At 46.4% G+C, this 16,244-nt stretch overlaps 1 protein-coding gene across 2 annotated transcripts in view; it reads left to right on the forward strand.

The window, feature by feature from the left end:
- Positions 1 to 16,244, forward strand: part of FBXO10 (F-box protein 10) — a 65,545-nt gene that overhangs the window by 32,598 nt on the left and 16,703 nt on the right. For both annotated transcript variants that reach the window (XR_002104684.1, XM_019555136.1), the window contains exons 4-5: positions 1,487 to 1,636; positions 4,182 to 4,318. Coding sequence is in view for 1 of the 2 variants with exons in the window: in XM_019555136.1 (XP_019410681.1) it covers positions 1,487 to 1,636; positions 4,182 to 4,318 (287 nt within the window). In the remaining variant the exon portion in view is untranslated. The remainder of the gene's footprint in view (positions 1 to 1,486; positions 1,637 to 4,181; positions 4,319 to 16,244) is intronic.

Raw genomic sequence — 16,244 nt, forward strand, 5'->3', positions numbered from 1 at the left:
AGAGGGGCTGGCCCCCTGCTGCTCTGCATACTCCCAAGGGCAAGGGGGACCTATACCCCCCAGATTTGTGTGCAGGGCTGGGTGAGGATGGGCTGCCTGCTGTGGGCTTCGGTTCCTGCCCTGCTGCCCTCCCTCGGGTCCTCCTCAGCCTAGCGGGTGTGATTCAGCACTGCCAGGCACAGCGGGGCCATGCAGAGAAGCTAATTGCTGCCACGAGCTCCACGCTGCCATGGCGAGGCATCCCCTGTGCACGAGGCAGCAGCAGGTGTGGCAGCACATGGTTGTGCCTTGCTAGGGCAGCATGAAGCTCGCAGCGGCAAGCAGCCTCCCTTTGTGGCCTTACTGAGCCATGCAGTGCTGGGTCACACCCACTGGGCTATGGAGGCCCTGGGGGAGGACAGCAGGGTGAGAGCTTGAGCCCACAGCAGGCAGCCTGCACCTGCCCCTGCCCTGCACACAGATCTGGCTTGGGGGACATAGGTCTGTTCCCATAGCCCTGGCAGCTGGGGGCCCCCTCCAGCAGGGTTGGGGGGTGCAGGGGGCTGTGGGTGGGGGCAGGGGCACCAGCAGGGCCAGGGGACTGTGGGCGGGGGAGTGAGGGGAACCAATAGGGCCAGGGGGGAGTGAGGAGCCAGGCCCTGTCCCACTATTTATCCAGTAGGCAGCTACTAAGATTACTGTCCAAGCTCATCCCTTTGACCATATTGCTGTTTATCCCTCCATTCTCAGGCTTATCACACAAAAGTTCCCTGTCTTTGTTCTCCAGGTCCGATCCAAGCCCGACCTATTCTTTTCCATTTGCCATCAAGAAGTTATTTTTTGCCTCTTAGTCTGTGATGCTAGTGTCCCTTGCCCACCTGTTATAGTATCAGCCAAGCACCTTCATGCTTTCTTCTGTGCTGCTTTTCATAGTCCTCAATAAACATCAACAAAAGAAATCTTTTTGAGAACCCTCTGTACAACCCTGGGCATAGTGTAATGGCTGGAAAAAGACTACAGGCCAGTCCCTGATGCACCACGACCATGGCCAGTTATGTTGACCTGTATCGCCTCATTGTTCCCTGGTGTCCCCTTTCCCACAGCTTATCTGTGTCCATCAGTTGTTTTGCTAAGACAGTGAGTCACTGGGGAAAGGCACTATTCTCTTGTTCTGTATTTGCAAACACCAAGGACTCCAGTCCAGCATGAGGACTCATCATAGGTTACAGTTACAGATAAATGGCATAGCATCTTACCGCTCACCTCTTTGAACAAAGAGACCATAGTCTGACCCTGCCTTGAAAGCACCTCGTGAATTTCTAGGCACAATGATGTAATAGATGAAGCCAATTATGATCCCCAACAATGGGCATTTTACATGTGTGGAGGGGTTTCCAAGGTAGGGTATGCCAGGCAGCAGAGTGAACAAAACTAGATTTCTGATCAGATATTTTTTTCTTCCAAACCCCATAATTACAAGGAAAAATGCCTTTCCTCTCCCCTGCAGGTCGTCATGCTGAAGAATGACATCCACCACTGTAAAGCCTCGGGGATATTTCTCCGCCTGTCAGCAGGAGGTCTGATCGCAGACAATAACATCCACTCTAACTGCGAGGCTGGGTTGGACATCCGGAAAGGAGCCAACCCTCTGATACTGGTATGTGCGTGTCCTTGGTTCAGCTCTGCTTGGTACCAAACACTCCCACTACATTCCTGTCCAAATTGTACTAGAGATTTACCCTCGCTTTAGTGCAGCTTATTTGTCCTCAGGGTAGCCCTTCTAGGTTTGTAATGAACTTAACCTCAAAATAATTGGTTTCAGAGACCTCCTGATGGCAAATCAGGTTTCATTAAACAAATGTGCTATTGGTCCGTTTTTAAATGATCCCCAAATGATCCCTGATCTTAGAACTGCATGATTATGTAAGGAGCAACATGCCAGGTGTAGGAAGATGGTCTTCCTCCTAAATGTATATTAAACAAGCAGCCAGACATTTCAGATGATTGCATCTGTGCTGAAATGATAATGGTAATGATCTTGTGGCTGCCTACAACCTTATCAGGGGCCACCAGCAGGGACTCGGGGCAAGCCTGTTCACCAGGGCCCCCTTGGAGTCACCAGGAACAATGGCCACAAGGTGAGGGTGGATAGGTTTAGGTTAGATATTAGGAAGAACTACTTCATGGTAAGGGTGGCCAGAGCCTGGAATAGGCTTCCCAGAGAGGTGGTGCTCTCACCTTGCCTGGAAATCTTCAAGAAGAGACTGGATAGGTACCTGGCTGGGGTCTTATGACCCCTGCCACCCCCAGTGCTCCTTCCTGCCCATGGCAGTGGGTCGGACTAGATGATCTGTCTAGGTCCCTTCTGACTCAGTGATTCTATGATAAATTCTTGATAAACGATAAATCTCTGATGAAATGATAAATCATAGGCAGGCAATAACTTGTGTTGATTATGAAACTCTGATCAGGTCGCCTGCTCTAAACCCACCTGTCCCTCTGCGCTGCGGCTCAGTTTAACATTTCAAGCTTCCACAGAGCCACCACTAGAAAAAAGCGACTCAACAGCCTGCCACACAATAATTTATCCCACAAATATGAACTTTCCTACCTAAGACTGCAGCTGCTCTAGTCCCAGGACAGGCAATATTTTTATTGTGTTATTACATCCTATTATTACAGTAGTGCTCAAAGAATTAACTCAAGAGATGGGATCTCAGTAGATTTGGAGGTACAAACAGAGATCATAGAGTTACATCCTAAATGAAACTCTCCCAGGTGACCCGGGGCCACATTACAGGTTGGGAAATAGCCTTGTACCAGTTTCAAGCCCAGTTATTTGCAGTTGGAAGCAGGAACACTATCCAGACCAGAAGAGCTTAGTTGCCAGCAGCTCTCATGGATCTTATCTGGGGAGAGAGGAAACCTCTGTTGTTCCCACTGGGAGCTGACAGGTGCCTAAGCATTTTTGAAAATCCTTTACGCTGTCTGCCTGAGGTCCCTCACAGACCTGACTCTTAATGCTTCTCATGCTGTAACCACTTCCTCAGTACTGAGGAGGAAGGGGACCAGAAGATCAGGGGCAGCCAAAGAAAACAAGGAGCTCCATGGCAGCTCATGGAAGCATGAGCAGTTCAGGATGATCTGTGCGGCATTCTTAAGGCCATGGAGAAGCACAATATTACTGCAAGGCAATCAGGCAGCTAAAGGGGATGCTTGGGTGGTGTTTCCCATCAGAATGACTCTGTCTTGCATTTTGCTTTATTTGAACACAGGCCTGATGTGTTCTGTGTTATTTTATGATTTTTCAGTTTGAGGAGCCCTGAGGGGTTTTTATATGGAGCAAGCTGGAAGACTGATTCTGCCATATGGGCCTTTTTTGTTCTGCTTCCCCAGTTCCTTTGAGTTCTTCCTCCTGCCTCTACCACTGAGAAATTCTGGCCCTGTTCTGCTGAAGGCAGAGTGGAGCCATGATTGCCTAAATAGCAGCAACTCTGCATGCCTGGGCAGTGAGTGACAGCCCCATAGAGATATGGGAGGAGTGTAGAAGTGTGTGTAGGATCTCCTTGAGCCAAACAGAATCACTTTGATTTAGCTTTTTGGGACTTGAGGGAGGGACTCCAGCCTGGGTTAGGGGATACCGAGGGGTCACCACTCTTGTTCCTATCAGGAGTGACCAGCATTCTTTTTCATCTCTGGCTGTCGGGCAGGCTGCAGCCTGTGCCCAGCTGACACTTCAAAGAGTGACTACAGGGCATAGGAGCCTACTTGTGAGTCTCAAAAAGCAGGTCATGGGTAGACGTGGAGACTGTGAGACAGTCTCATCTCAGGCCTTCTAGGGGCAGTAAGGCAGGTGCCTCTTCAGTATTGCCGCAGGTCTTCTAGAGATGGGGCTGAGATGGCAGTTGTACCCTGTGTCTTTCAACAGGCACTAAAATCACCAGGAAAGTTGAGTTGAACATAAATGTGATCCATTAAAGGTGTTTGTGTTTTTGTAACCTCCTGGTCACTGGATTGATTGTCTGTCTGTCTCTCTCTGCCGTGTCGTGTCTGTGGAAGCTGTTCAGCTCCAGGCTGCTGCTTACTTTTGTTGACTTGTCTGAGTGATTTTGCTGCTTACTTTTGTTGACTTGTCTGAGTGATTTCTCTCTCTCTCCTGTTTTACCTTTATTCTCTCCACATGTGCATACATAAAACTGCAGTGTAATAAGATACACAGTGGCCTTCGCTCAGGCATCGTTGTCCTTGGCAACGGAAAAGGCATCATCCGTAGCAATCAGATCTATGGGAATAAAGAAGCCGGCATTTATATCCTGTATAATGGAAACCCCATAGTGAGGTATGTTAGTAAGCAATGATCTCTCTCTCTCTCTCTCTCTCTATCCCCCCCCCCACCCCCATTTTAAATTTTCCCTCCCATCTTCTGTTTTGCATATGTGAACTTTTTTTCTTGCTTTAAGGAGCACAAGTCTGACTACCAGGTGCACAGGGACCCTTGTGTTGCCCCAGTGCCAGCATTTAATTCATTTCCAGGGGAAAAGGAACTCTATCAAGGCTGCACTGTTAATCCTGTGTGCAGTGGACACAGCATTTGCTGGTGGGCATAGAGTATACGATGCCCATTCCAGTTTGTCTCTCTGCTTAATGTATGGACAGTAAGCAGTTTCTTTTTTGTTCTTTTGATCTGTCCTTCTGCCTTGGACAGATCATTTTAAGTATATCAGATGCTGTCAGGATTCCTTCACATTAACAAAATTTCCCTGGACTGAATATGTTCCTTGTCTGAAGAAGGGTTTCAGATGAATGGCTGTGCCCAGCCTAGCATCCTGCATGTGCTGCCTTTTGAGGAGTGTCTCTGACACAAAAAGAACAAATTAGTTCCTTGGGGGCATTGGTGACATGTAGGGGGTGCACGCGGGTGCACATCAACAATTGCCACCCCCCCCTTCACCGATGCTGCTGATCACCCCAAAAGTCCATCATTTGTGTCCCACAGGACCTATATTTTTAGTTTCTTTTGGCTGTCTCTTACGCCCAGAAACATAACCATGGCAGAAGTGGGTTTTATTAGTAATGGAAGCTGGAGAAGACACCATTCCTCCTCCCTTCCTTCCCTTGACAAAAGCAGTCTTTTACTCTGTGATAGGAATGTCCCTCTTCTGTGGGGCTTGTTAGTTATGTCCTTGGGATCGCATATGTGATGCTGAGCCGGTACCTAGATCTCTCTTGTACATGGGAAGTAAGATAGATGGATGCTGGAGGTAGTGTCTGGTTCCTTCATGTCACCTAATGTGGGTGGCCCCCTCACCAGAGGAGGGGGAAGGGATGCTGCCCTCTCTTTGGCTAATGTGAGTCTCTCTTATCAGGAGCTATATATGAGGGCAACACCCTTTCCCCTTGCCCTGGCAAAGGGACTATCCACATTGGGTGATACGAAGAGACCAGGTACTACCGTCATCATCCATCAGTCCTGCTTCTCGTGTAAACAGCTCCTGATAAGTCATCACATGAGGTGAAGAGACTGGCCCAGGGGCTTAAATCTGACCTTGCTGTTCTTCCTGGTTGCAAGAGGATGTGGGCCTGATACATTCCTGGGGTAGGTGGGGGATGGATCCAGATGACAGTTAAGAAAGTAATGGCAGCATGCATCTATAGGAGACCAGTACCTGTGACACACCAGTTCCATCACAAGGTGCCCCCTCCACCCCTTCCTTCAGCCCTTGGGTAAAGGAGGACTGGGCACTTTCAGCTGTGGGGCTCCAGTGCTGCTGAAATGATGAGTGCAGTCCACCACATTTTAAGGCATGAAATATGTGGAGGAAAACAAGGGCTCAGAGGGCCCATCCCATCCAAACTGTATTTCTTTCTAACCAAGTCATCCTAAACCTTCATTTTCCTGAGAATAAATTGAAAGCCACTGCATGAGCCCTCTTTTGAGATTTTATTGCAGAGTTTCACCCTGATGTCCTCAGTTAGAAATGTTCCTACTTCAGGCTGTTGTGGTGGTTGGTTGACGTCTTTTCATCCAGATATGACTGCATTTATTTTATCTGTATTTCTGTAAGGCGTAAGGGCCAGCTGAGCCAGCTAAGATGAGAGCCCCATTGTGCCACCCACCCACATGCCCACACACATATACTTAAGGAGTGAAGGTCCTACTTGTGAAGAACTCCCACTATGTATAAATGCAGAAAAAAATTAATATTCCCATTGTATGGACCAGGAAGAGAGAAACAGATTTGTACAGAGGGACAGGCTGGGGACTTGAACCCTTGTCACTTAAATGGCAGTCTTCTGTCTCAACTGCAAAGCCATCCTTTGTTTTGTCTCATTGATACACAAGGGCCATCATTTGTAAAGTGTTTCACGATGAACATGGGCTGTACAAGTGCAAAATGTTAGTATAGTTATCATTGCTGAATAAGTGGCTGCAGCTCTTTTATTTGCCACCATTAGTTGACATCATTAGTTTAATGATGCAGCTTTTTTATTTGACATCATTAGTTTAATGATGTCAAACTACCTTTTAGTGATTTGTTTTTCTTACTAAATGGAAGTAATAATAATACTTTACATTAATATAAGGTACTTTTCCATTGAAAGGAACCCAAATTGCATTATAGGGTACAGGTAGATAGATATAGCAGTTGTACCAACTTCAAAGGATATGAGTATAAGCTGTTATAATGTACCTTGTCATGTCGGCCAGCTCCTGTAGTGATGCAAGTGTGGCAGAACCATTGCAACTTTAACCATTTCACTCACAGTTAGTTACAGTAATTTAGCTCACTCCTAAAGCAATTAAAAGTTATGTTAGTTCATAGCTCCAAGCTTTCTTTATCTGCTGCTGAAATGCAGCTGCTTCTGGGGTGGAATGAAGCAAGAAATAACTCAGTGATGTTACACAGCAACTTAAAGCAGAGGCATAACTAGCTGATTTCACACGCTTGGCAAAACCCTGCCCAGGAGAGAGTGCTGAAATCTGGGTAAAACGTATGGGGGTGAGGAAGTAGAAGGGGAAGGGTGTCAGTTGTACCTGAATAGTGAAAGGCTCAAACAGCTGCTGGTGTAGAGCAGTCTGCCTATGCCTGGCACCTTTTTCACCTGCACCAAATTATGCCACCAGTTTAAGGTATGATAAAGAAGATGTTGTTTAGAATTGTAACTGCACGGAGCATATAGTAGATCAAAAGGGATTGCCCACACTAAAAATAATGCATAATTATTAGTACTTTAAGCCCAAATGCTGCAGGCCCTTATTTAAGTGACTTTCTCATTAGTGCATAGTTTATGCCAAGTGGTGGATTCCAAGTGTTCTTAAAAGCCTCTTATGGCAATGCTTAAGTATTGGTTTCAGACCACTTGTTCCAAGATCAGAGCTAGAAATGACAAATCTGAAACAGATTTGCCAGGGTCAAGAGGAGATTTCTTTATTAAGGAATAACAAAAGTGCTCCATCAGACAAGGAACAGTTTCTAAGACAGAGCTGTCTTCTATATGATATATAACTAACAAGTCTGGAAAAAGACAATGAAGAGCAGATGATTCATTGTACAACTTCCATTCTGACCTTGGTCACAATGTCAGTAGTAGCCTTCCAAAGTACCATACTGATACCTTGTAATCAAGAGCTATCAAGATCAGTTGACACTGCAAAATAGGAAAGGGTGGAATGAACAGGCAGGGATAATTTACTGTGGGGTTCCATTAGGGGAAGGAAATGTATTATGTATAAGGTATCATTGTTTTCCTAATCACTGCTGATCAGCATATTTGAATGTAAATTCCCCATTTTGCCCCCACCAGTTCATCAGCACTCTTGCGAGTCCGGGCTTTGGATGCACTCTTTTGATTACTACCCCTGTCACTGTGCTACTCTCACTGTGCCTTAGCACACTGCACTCTCATTCATGGTTCTTGTCACCTAACTCACTAACCCAGTCCTGTCCCCATGGAGACACAGATGTCAAGAACAATCTGCGTGGTTTGGTAATTGGCTGAGATACACAAATGTATATTGTAAATCCATGGACTGCCATACTGGCTGTGTCCAAGCTTCCAGATACTAAACACCCCTATCATGTGTCTAAGTACCTGCAGGTAGACATGGATAAAAGTAAACAGTGGTTTGTATGTAAAGTACCTTCTCTCCTCATTCTCTGGTGACACCTTCCCCCCATTTGATGAAAGATTTTTTTGCCCTTTTCTGAGGCCCACAAACCCAGCTGCCCAGTGGTCCTAGCAGCCATCTTTTGGACCAGGGCCAGTTGGATGAAGTTTACTGTTAAGTCCCTGGTAAGGTCTGAGCTACATTTTTTAAAAGTGCGTAAGTCACTTAGGAGCTGAAGTCTCATTTTCAGAGTGATTTAGGCACTTTGGACCCTAGTCTCACTGGAAGGATCTTAACGGTTATATCACTTTTGAGGCAAGATTTTGGTTCCTAAATGAGCTAGGCAGAGATTGTTAATTGTATTTAGGTGTAACTTTACTCAACATTGTAAAGCCTGAACTCCATTTGCATGACTTGAGATCCAGATCAACTGGGGCACTTTTGATAATGGGATTTAGTTCCTAAACCACTTATGATGATGCTTATCCCAGTTGGTGAACTCAGCTGCTTTTAAACACTATGGACCTTGAAAACAGGACATAAGTGATTCAGTGCCACCAGACTGCACCACAGCTCTTCACTTTTGATTCAGTCATCAACAGAAAACTGTCCAAGAGGATATACCCTCTGGGACAGTCAGCATTGGATGCTAGGAGGGTAGGGGGTGGGGTCGTTTGAACACCTGAAGTGCTATTTAGGCATATCTCCTAGGCATTGAGCTTTGGAACAGTGACCTCCATGGACCGGTGAATATACAGAGAGCACGATGCAGCAGGAGTCTATAGGATTTTAATTGTGGAGCCCTGTATTAATGTTTTCAGCTTTCAGTATGTTCCTCACTATACTCCTATTGTGCTCATGAAACAATGCTGGTTTCCTCTAGCTGTCAAAATGAGCAATCCAACTAAGCATTAAGATGTAATTGAGCACTGAAAATTTGCCTTAAATTCAGGCAGTACAGTTGCAAGCAATAAAAGATCCACCTGCATTCAATGGAAAACAGCATGTCAACCAGAGATAAGCCACTAGGGAAATATTTGCTTGTGGGTTGGATTTCCACACTAGGGTCAGCTCTTTAATGAATCTCTCTCTCACCTTTGTCATTAGGGCAGATCCTATGCAATGTTTTGAAATATATTACCCCTCATGATTTGAGGAGTTTGCTGGAAATGCAGGATTTCTCCTGGGTTGTTCCAGATAGAAGGAGAAACTGATAATGGAGTCAGGTGTGTTGTTGATACAATTCTGTGTTTTAATGAACACAGGAACATTGGGCTGATGGGAACCGTCTGGGTCACTGAAGCCAGTTCCTCACTACTGCAGGCTCCACATCCCTTCCACAAACTTAGCAAGTTCTGTCTTGAAAGCAGTCAGGTGTTTTGCCTTCATAATTTGGAGGCTGTTCCAAAGCTTTCCTGCTCTGGTGGTTAACAAACTTTAATTTCCAACCTTTAATTTTTTTCTGGCTGGTTTATCCCCATTTGTCCTTGTGCCAGCTCTGTCCTTTAGTTTGAGTCGCTCTTCTTCAGGCTGGGGGCATTTATAGATAACAGTCAGCCTTTGGTTTGCTAGACTAGACAAGCTCTTTCATCTCTTCTCATAACATGGATTCTCCATCTCCTTGATCACCCTCACAGCCTTTCTCTGCCTCTGTTGCAGCTTGAGTCTTGGACAGGGATGACTGAAATGTCACAGTATTGCAGATCAAGTTACCAATGCCATATACAATGGCATTTATACTTCCCTCTCTCTGCTGGTAACACCTCAAGGGATACATCCTATGATTACATTAGCCTTTTTTATGGCCTCATCACCTTGGTGGCTCATAGTGAACCTTGGGTCTGCTTATACATCTAGGTGGTGGAGCAAAACTGTGATGGGGTCACTGGGGAGGCACAGTGATTGTGGTGGCGGTAGTGGTATGAGCCAGGTTGGAAGTGGCCTGCACCCAGAGCTAGTTTCCGCTAAAGGGGTGCCCTGCTCCAAAATGTTGCTGACCCCTGATCTAAAGTATTGTATGCATTTCTGGGCTCCACTTTTTAAGGACATGGAGAAATTGATAAGGGTCCAGAGGCAGGCGATAAAAATCACTATAAGGGTTGGAAGGCAAGCCATACGAGGAAAGGTTTAAAGAATTAGGCATGTTTATCTCTGGGGAAAGACGATTAAGGAGGGAGATTAAAGCAACTTTTTAAAATATTTGAGTAGCTGCATAAAGCAGAGGAAGAAAACTGTTCTTTCTTACCATAGAGAACAGGACAAGATGGCATGGGTTCAAATTGCAGTAATGTAGATTTAGACTAGAAATCAAGAAAAAACTTCCATTGCCTTACTGTTCTAACAGAAAGGAATACACTGCCTAAGAAAATTGTAGAATCTCTTTCATTAGAGGTTTTCAAGAGAGGGCCAGATAAGTGTTGGTCAGGTATCATCTGGGAGTAAAAGTCCTGATTAGATATCAGGAAAAAAAATTATTCACTGTTAGAGCAGTGAGGCAAAGGAATAGGTTGTCTGGAGAAGGTGTGGACTCTCCATCACTGGAGGTGTTCAAGAACAGATTGGACAGCTATGCTCAGAGTTGATATAAGTATAGCTATGCCTGTGTTCTACTCTGGGTATTTCCCATGCTTCTTTGCTTTGCTGGTTGCCTCATGGAGCTGGGAGAGAATTCCTCCCCCTTCCCCCCTGCCCTCTCCCGCTGCTACATGCATCAGGGTTTTTATTTAAACCTTCCTCAGCAGCATTGAGTGTTGGCTGCAGTAAAAGTTTAGGATTTTGACATGCACTTGATGAGACTTAAGCCTGGAGGTTGCTACCTAAAGGGTCTTGCCCTCCACTCAGGGTCAGACCAATCACCATATTTGGGGTGAGGAAGGAATTGGTATGGTCAGATTGGTATGGAGTGCAGGGTTTTTTTTGGTCTTCCTCTGTAGTGGGGGGCATGGCTCTCTTTCTGGGAACTCTAGAGCACACATTAATAATCTTTGCAGCAGCAGGATGTTGGCCATCATGGTCCTCCTGCTTTACCTGTGTCAGATTAGGTTGTTATGTCTTGTGGTTGGGTCAGGGTTGACTGTGTAGTTTTGCTAAGAAGTTAATAATGGATTTGTATGGGATGGTTTGGATAGGGATGGTCCTGCCTCAGGCAGAGGGTTGGACTAGATGACCTATGGAGGTCCCTTCCAGCTGTACTTCTTGTAGGGGGTTGGACTAGATATGCTTTGAGGTCACTTCCAACCCTGTTGTTTTGTGATTTCCAACTGATGAGCTCCCATGTTTCTGTAGAAGCTCATATTACTCCCCAGTGCACAACCTTGGGCTTTGTACTAAGTATTTCATCCCGTTTCCCTGACTCCAGTTTTCAAGTTGATCTAGTTCTATTCTTCCTCCTCTGTGTTGACAATTCCTCCTAACTTTGTGTCCTCATTAAGTTTGATTTGTATACTCCTGCCTTTTGTACCAAGCTCAGTAATTAAATTATTAAACCAGGGAGGTCCTGAGACCTACCTTGGAGGAAATCCACCACTAGCATCCCTCTAGCCTGTCATTTCATTTCACCTTTCAGTACCATTCACTGCCATCTTTCATTTTGACCATTTCTTCCTTATAATTCCTCTGCTAAACCACATCTTGTCCAATTCACCTAGTAGTTTTTCATGGCATCACATCAGATCCTTTACTGATGTCCAGGTAGATGAGATCTATTGCACTTCTTTTGTCTAAAATAGTGGTGCCCAACCTCCCCCTTGCTCCAACCCTTCTACAGGCCAGATGGGTGGTGCCAGGTCTATTTGCAGTCCAGATGATGGGCTTGATCCAGCATGTGGGGCAGGGATAGTGGAGGCCTGGTCTGCCCACATAAAATGGCCTGGCCCCAATCTGTCCATGCACAGCTGGTAAGGGAGTGGTCAGGCCCTGATGCAGCTGCATGGCAGTGGCCCTGGGTGGTTACGGATCTGGCTGCACAGCGCTTAATAATTTGGTAGCAGGGTAGGACTGGCAGTATTAATTGCCTGCTTCCCCGACGCCAAATTTCCTGACTCTTGGAGATCCCTGCGACCAGATGGCATGGCTCTACAGTCTAGATTTGTCCCATGGGTCAGGGATTGAGCACCCTGATCTGAAAAGTCTTTTTTTTTTTATCAGAGAAAGTCTGTTCTGGCAGGATGTCTCTTTGGTACATCCATGTTGTATTTTATCCCCTTTTTAATTCCTATCCATACCTTTGATTTTCTTCAAAATATGTCCTAAAGCCTTGCATGTTTCTTTCGTCAGACTAATATGCCTGTATTAGTCCAGATCACTTTTTACCTATTTTTTAAATGTATGCACTATGTTCTCTATTCTCCAATTTGATAGATTCATTAACAGTACTCACTATTGGACCTGGGAGTTTATGGGCCATTTCTTTCAGAATTCTGGGATGGAGAATTACACAGGGAATCATTCCCCTTCCTAGAGTATTACATCTTTCTATCATCGATATTCTAGCATTGCAAATTACACATAGAGGTCACATTACAAATTACACATAGAGTAAAAAGCAGCAGTGATTTTTTTACATGGTATTGGTGCACTTCGGAATAAAACACAGAGAAAGCTTAGTTTCTCCAAAGCATTTCAAAGTGACTGGGTGTCTAGATTAAGCTGGTGTCATACAAAATGTTTCCACCAATTCAGTGAATTAGGTCAGAACAGAGATTGCATTCTTGGAAAGTTAACCAAATGGAGCAATTCTCAGTGTGTCTGTGGGAGGAATGTAGCTCTCTTCCTTTGTTAGGTGGCAGCAGCTTTCTCAGAATAATAGCTATTTTCCAGAACTGCTGTATGTTTTAAGCACTCTTATTGTGTTTCAGGTGTGCATTAGAGAGGCTGATCCATGATGCTGCAATATTACTGTAATTTTCTCAAAACATGTAAATGAAAGCTGACCTATGGAGGTCCCTTCCAGCTGTACTTCTTGTAGGGTGTTGGACTAGATATGCTTTGAGGTCACTTCCAACCCTGTTGTTTTGTGATTTCCAACTGATGAGCTCCCATGTTTCTGTAGAAGCTCATATTACTCCCCAGTGCACGACCTTGGGCTTTGTACTAAGTAATTTCATCTGTGAGAATGTGCAAACCAAACGGCTTTGTTTTTTCAGTCACAACCTGAAGTGCTTTTTTTTGTACCATGGCTTCCCTATGGTGTAAAACAGGGGTGTCAATCTCATCTGACCCTGTGGGCTGGATGAGTGGCACAGGACTGGTCCACAGGTGGGATCAGGCCAGCAGACCCCCCACCCACCCATATGCCTAATCCAGAACACATGGCACCTGCCTGAGCTGGTCTGAGCAGGTGCTGCGTGCAGTGCAGCCTGGCACACACCCCCAGCAAGCACCATGGGTGGCACGCATCGCAGGCACTGAGCATAGGGCTGGTATAGTGCAGCAGGGTCTGGATTATGGGGCTGCACAGGCCACATCTAGCCTGAAGGCCATATGTTTGATACCCATGGTATAAAAGAATCTAAATATCTTGGCTTTTCCATGTTACTTGTTGGTTAAGACTAGGCCACAAGTGGAGGTGGTTTACTACACACAGATTGGCTGTAGCTGTCAATGGTATCCCAGGTTTTGATAATCACTGATTGTGATGAAATTTAGCATACGGGATCTAAAACAACAGCTGGTGTTGCATAAGAGATGTCAGACACTTGGTACAATACTGTAAGCTTTGGTACCTATAAGTAATCCTTGTGTTAATAGAGGTAGGATCAGGCTCAGAGTGATGTCACAGGTTACCTTTAAACTGTCATAAAGGCACTTAAAACAGGATCATTCTCCCATTAAAGGTTGTTAACCCATGCTAAATACCCTCTAAATGTTGTAAAGCGATGCCGGGTCAAGCATGGGTTCTTCAATCCATTTTACCCAGGTCGTTCCAGGGTATTGTTAGTCTGCTCTGGGGAGATAAAATGCTCTATTTTGATTTCTGCAGCATCCCAAGATGCACCATCCCCAGCCCTTCCCACTCCTTTGCTCCTTGGGCAAGCTTTCAATCCTGAACTCTACTGTCCAGGGGGTGGTGTTGACTGCTCCTGCTCCCTAGGGTGTGCAATCCCAGCACACCCTGACCGCTCTGAGCACCCAGGTACAGCTCATCAGTTTGCTGCTTGCCAAGGAAGGGGGTTGAATTCCCTCTGCATTCAGCTGGTTGGCTGCTGATACAAGGGGAGTGGTTAAAAATCTAATTAACTGCTAATGAGCATAGGCAATTGATGTTCAGCCTTAGGCAACCATCTCCATCCTCACCTATCCCTCCTCTACCCACTGCTACTAGCCACTGTGCTATGACTCAGTTTCCCCTTCCCCATGGTATTCAATTGAACTGAACTGCTATTCATCTGAAATGGCACTGCCAGCACCTCTCTTAGCCAACCCATGCAGTGAGCCTGCTGGGTCTCAGCTCTGCCCTGATGTGAAAAATAAGCTAACTCACCCCAATCCCAATTCAGTGAAACATATGCAAAAATGTGGTCCTTTTTATTTTAATTCTTTATTTCACTTCTTTCTGCTTCTTCCCTCTTGCCTGTTCACTTCATATAGTTTTTTTTTTTCCAAGATTATTCCACTCATAGCTCCAGCTGGCTCCTGCTTGCTGCACAGTGAGAGAAGCCACAGCCCCTATGGTGGTTTCTCCACCTCCAAACTACAGGCCAACCTACCCCAGAGAAGGGATAGGGTTTTGGCTTCTGTCCACATCCCTGCTCACCAGGGCTTCTAGTGCCAAGTCACAGTTGTGCAGGTCTGAGATGGCATTAAGTCTTAACCCAGGGGTGGGCAACTGTTTGGGTCGGAGGGCCACTAAAGGAGTTTTGGTGAGTTGTCATGGGCTGGGCCAGTACCCTGTCCCCACCCCACCGCGCTGGGTCAGCGTCCTGCCCACAACAGCTCACCAAAACTCCCTAAGTGGCTCTGCTCTGTGTTTGCCTGGGTGGGTAGGCAGGGCCAGGGTGAGGTTGGGATTTCTGGGTGGTGACAGTGCAGGGCTGGGGCCCAGGGCAAAGCAGTGATCTTCTCCCCCCATGCCTCTGCGATGGACACTAGTTCTGCAGGAGGGGTGTTTGGGGAGCAGATTGCAGGGCCCCTGCACCGTGTCATCACCACCCAGCAATCCCACAGTTTCCATGGAGACTGACTCAGAACAGCACGGGCAGGCAGGGTGTGCAGCTAGGCGGATTGGATGGGGTTGCAGGTAAGCGGAGAGCAGTATCTGGGAGCAGGACAGGTGGGCAAGGCTGGAGCCAGGGCCGGGGCCGGGGCCGAAGCAGGGATGTGCAAATGGTAGCTCACGGTTTTGCCCTGGGCCTCAGTGCTGCGTGGTCACCGCCCCATGATCCCAATCCTAGCAGGAGCCTCACCCATGGCCCCGTCCCTTCTGCCTAGCCAAGCATGCCCCGCCCATGCGGGTCTTGGGTTGGTCTCAATGGAGGTCCCACCCACTGCTCTGTCCGGCCAGGGGTGCCTGTGCAGTGGGGTTGGGTCTGATGGTGGCTGCTGCAGCCAGAAGGAGATGCCACTGCCAGGAAGTGAGTCAGGTCACTCCAGTGCCCTGCCCACCTTGTACCTGGGGTCCGCGGGACTGGCCGCATGGGCTGTGGCCTGTGCTGCCCCTCGTGCCTGGGCCAGGCAGGTCTGATTACCAGGGGTAGTAATTGTCAGAATGTTTTACCTGACTGAGCTGATGTCTACCGCTAGTTATGCTACTGTAACATCCTGTCCCTTGGTGCTTTCAAAACAGTTCTTTGCGGGCCATGTGCATTGTGCTTTGATGTGTCTGGCTAGAATCTGCCAACCTGAACTAACTTAAGCGACTTTAAATCTGGACGATTCTTTGATCTGTACTTTGCCTTTCATTGATTTGGGGGTGGGGGGGTGAGGAGGCAATCCTTTCTGCAATATGCTAATGGATTGTTTCTGAGGTACATCATCACATTTACTGTTTATTGCTCAGGTGATCAGGGTTGAAAGCGTTTGAGTTGAGAATGCTTTTCAAACATGCTGTTTCATCATTTTTGGCTTATCTTATTGTATACGGAGTGCACGAATACGATTTGTATTAGGAGATTCATTCCAACAACAGATGCGTAAAATTATACGATTGTTCCCATCA

This window comes from Crocodylus porosus, unplaced genomic scaffold (assembly GCF_001723895.1).
Source record: "Crocodylus porosus isolate Cpor-Errol unplaced genomic scaffold, CroPor_comp1, whole genome shotgun sequence".
NCBI lineage: Eukaryota > Metazoa > Chordata > Crocodylia > Crocodylidae > Crocodylus > Crocodylus porosus.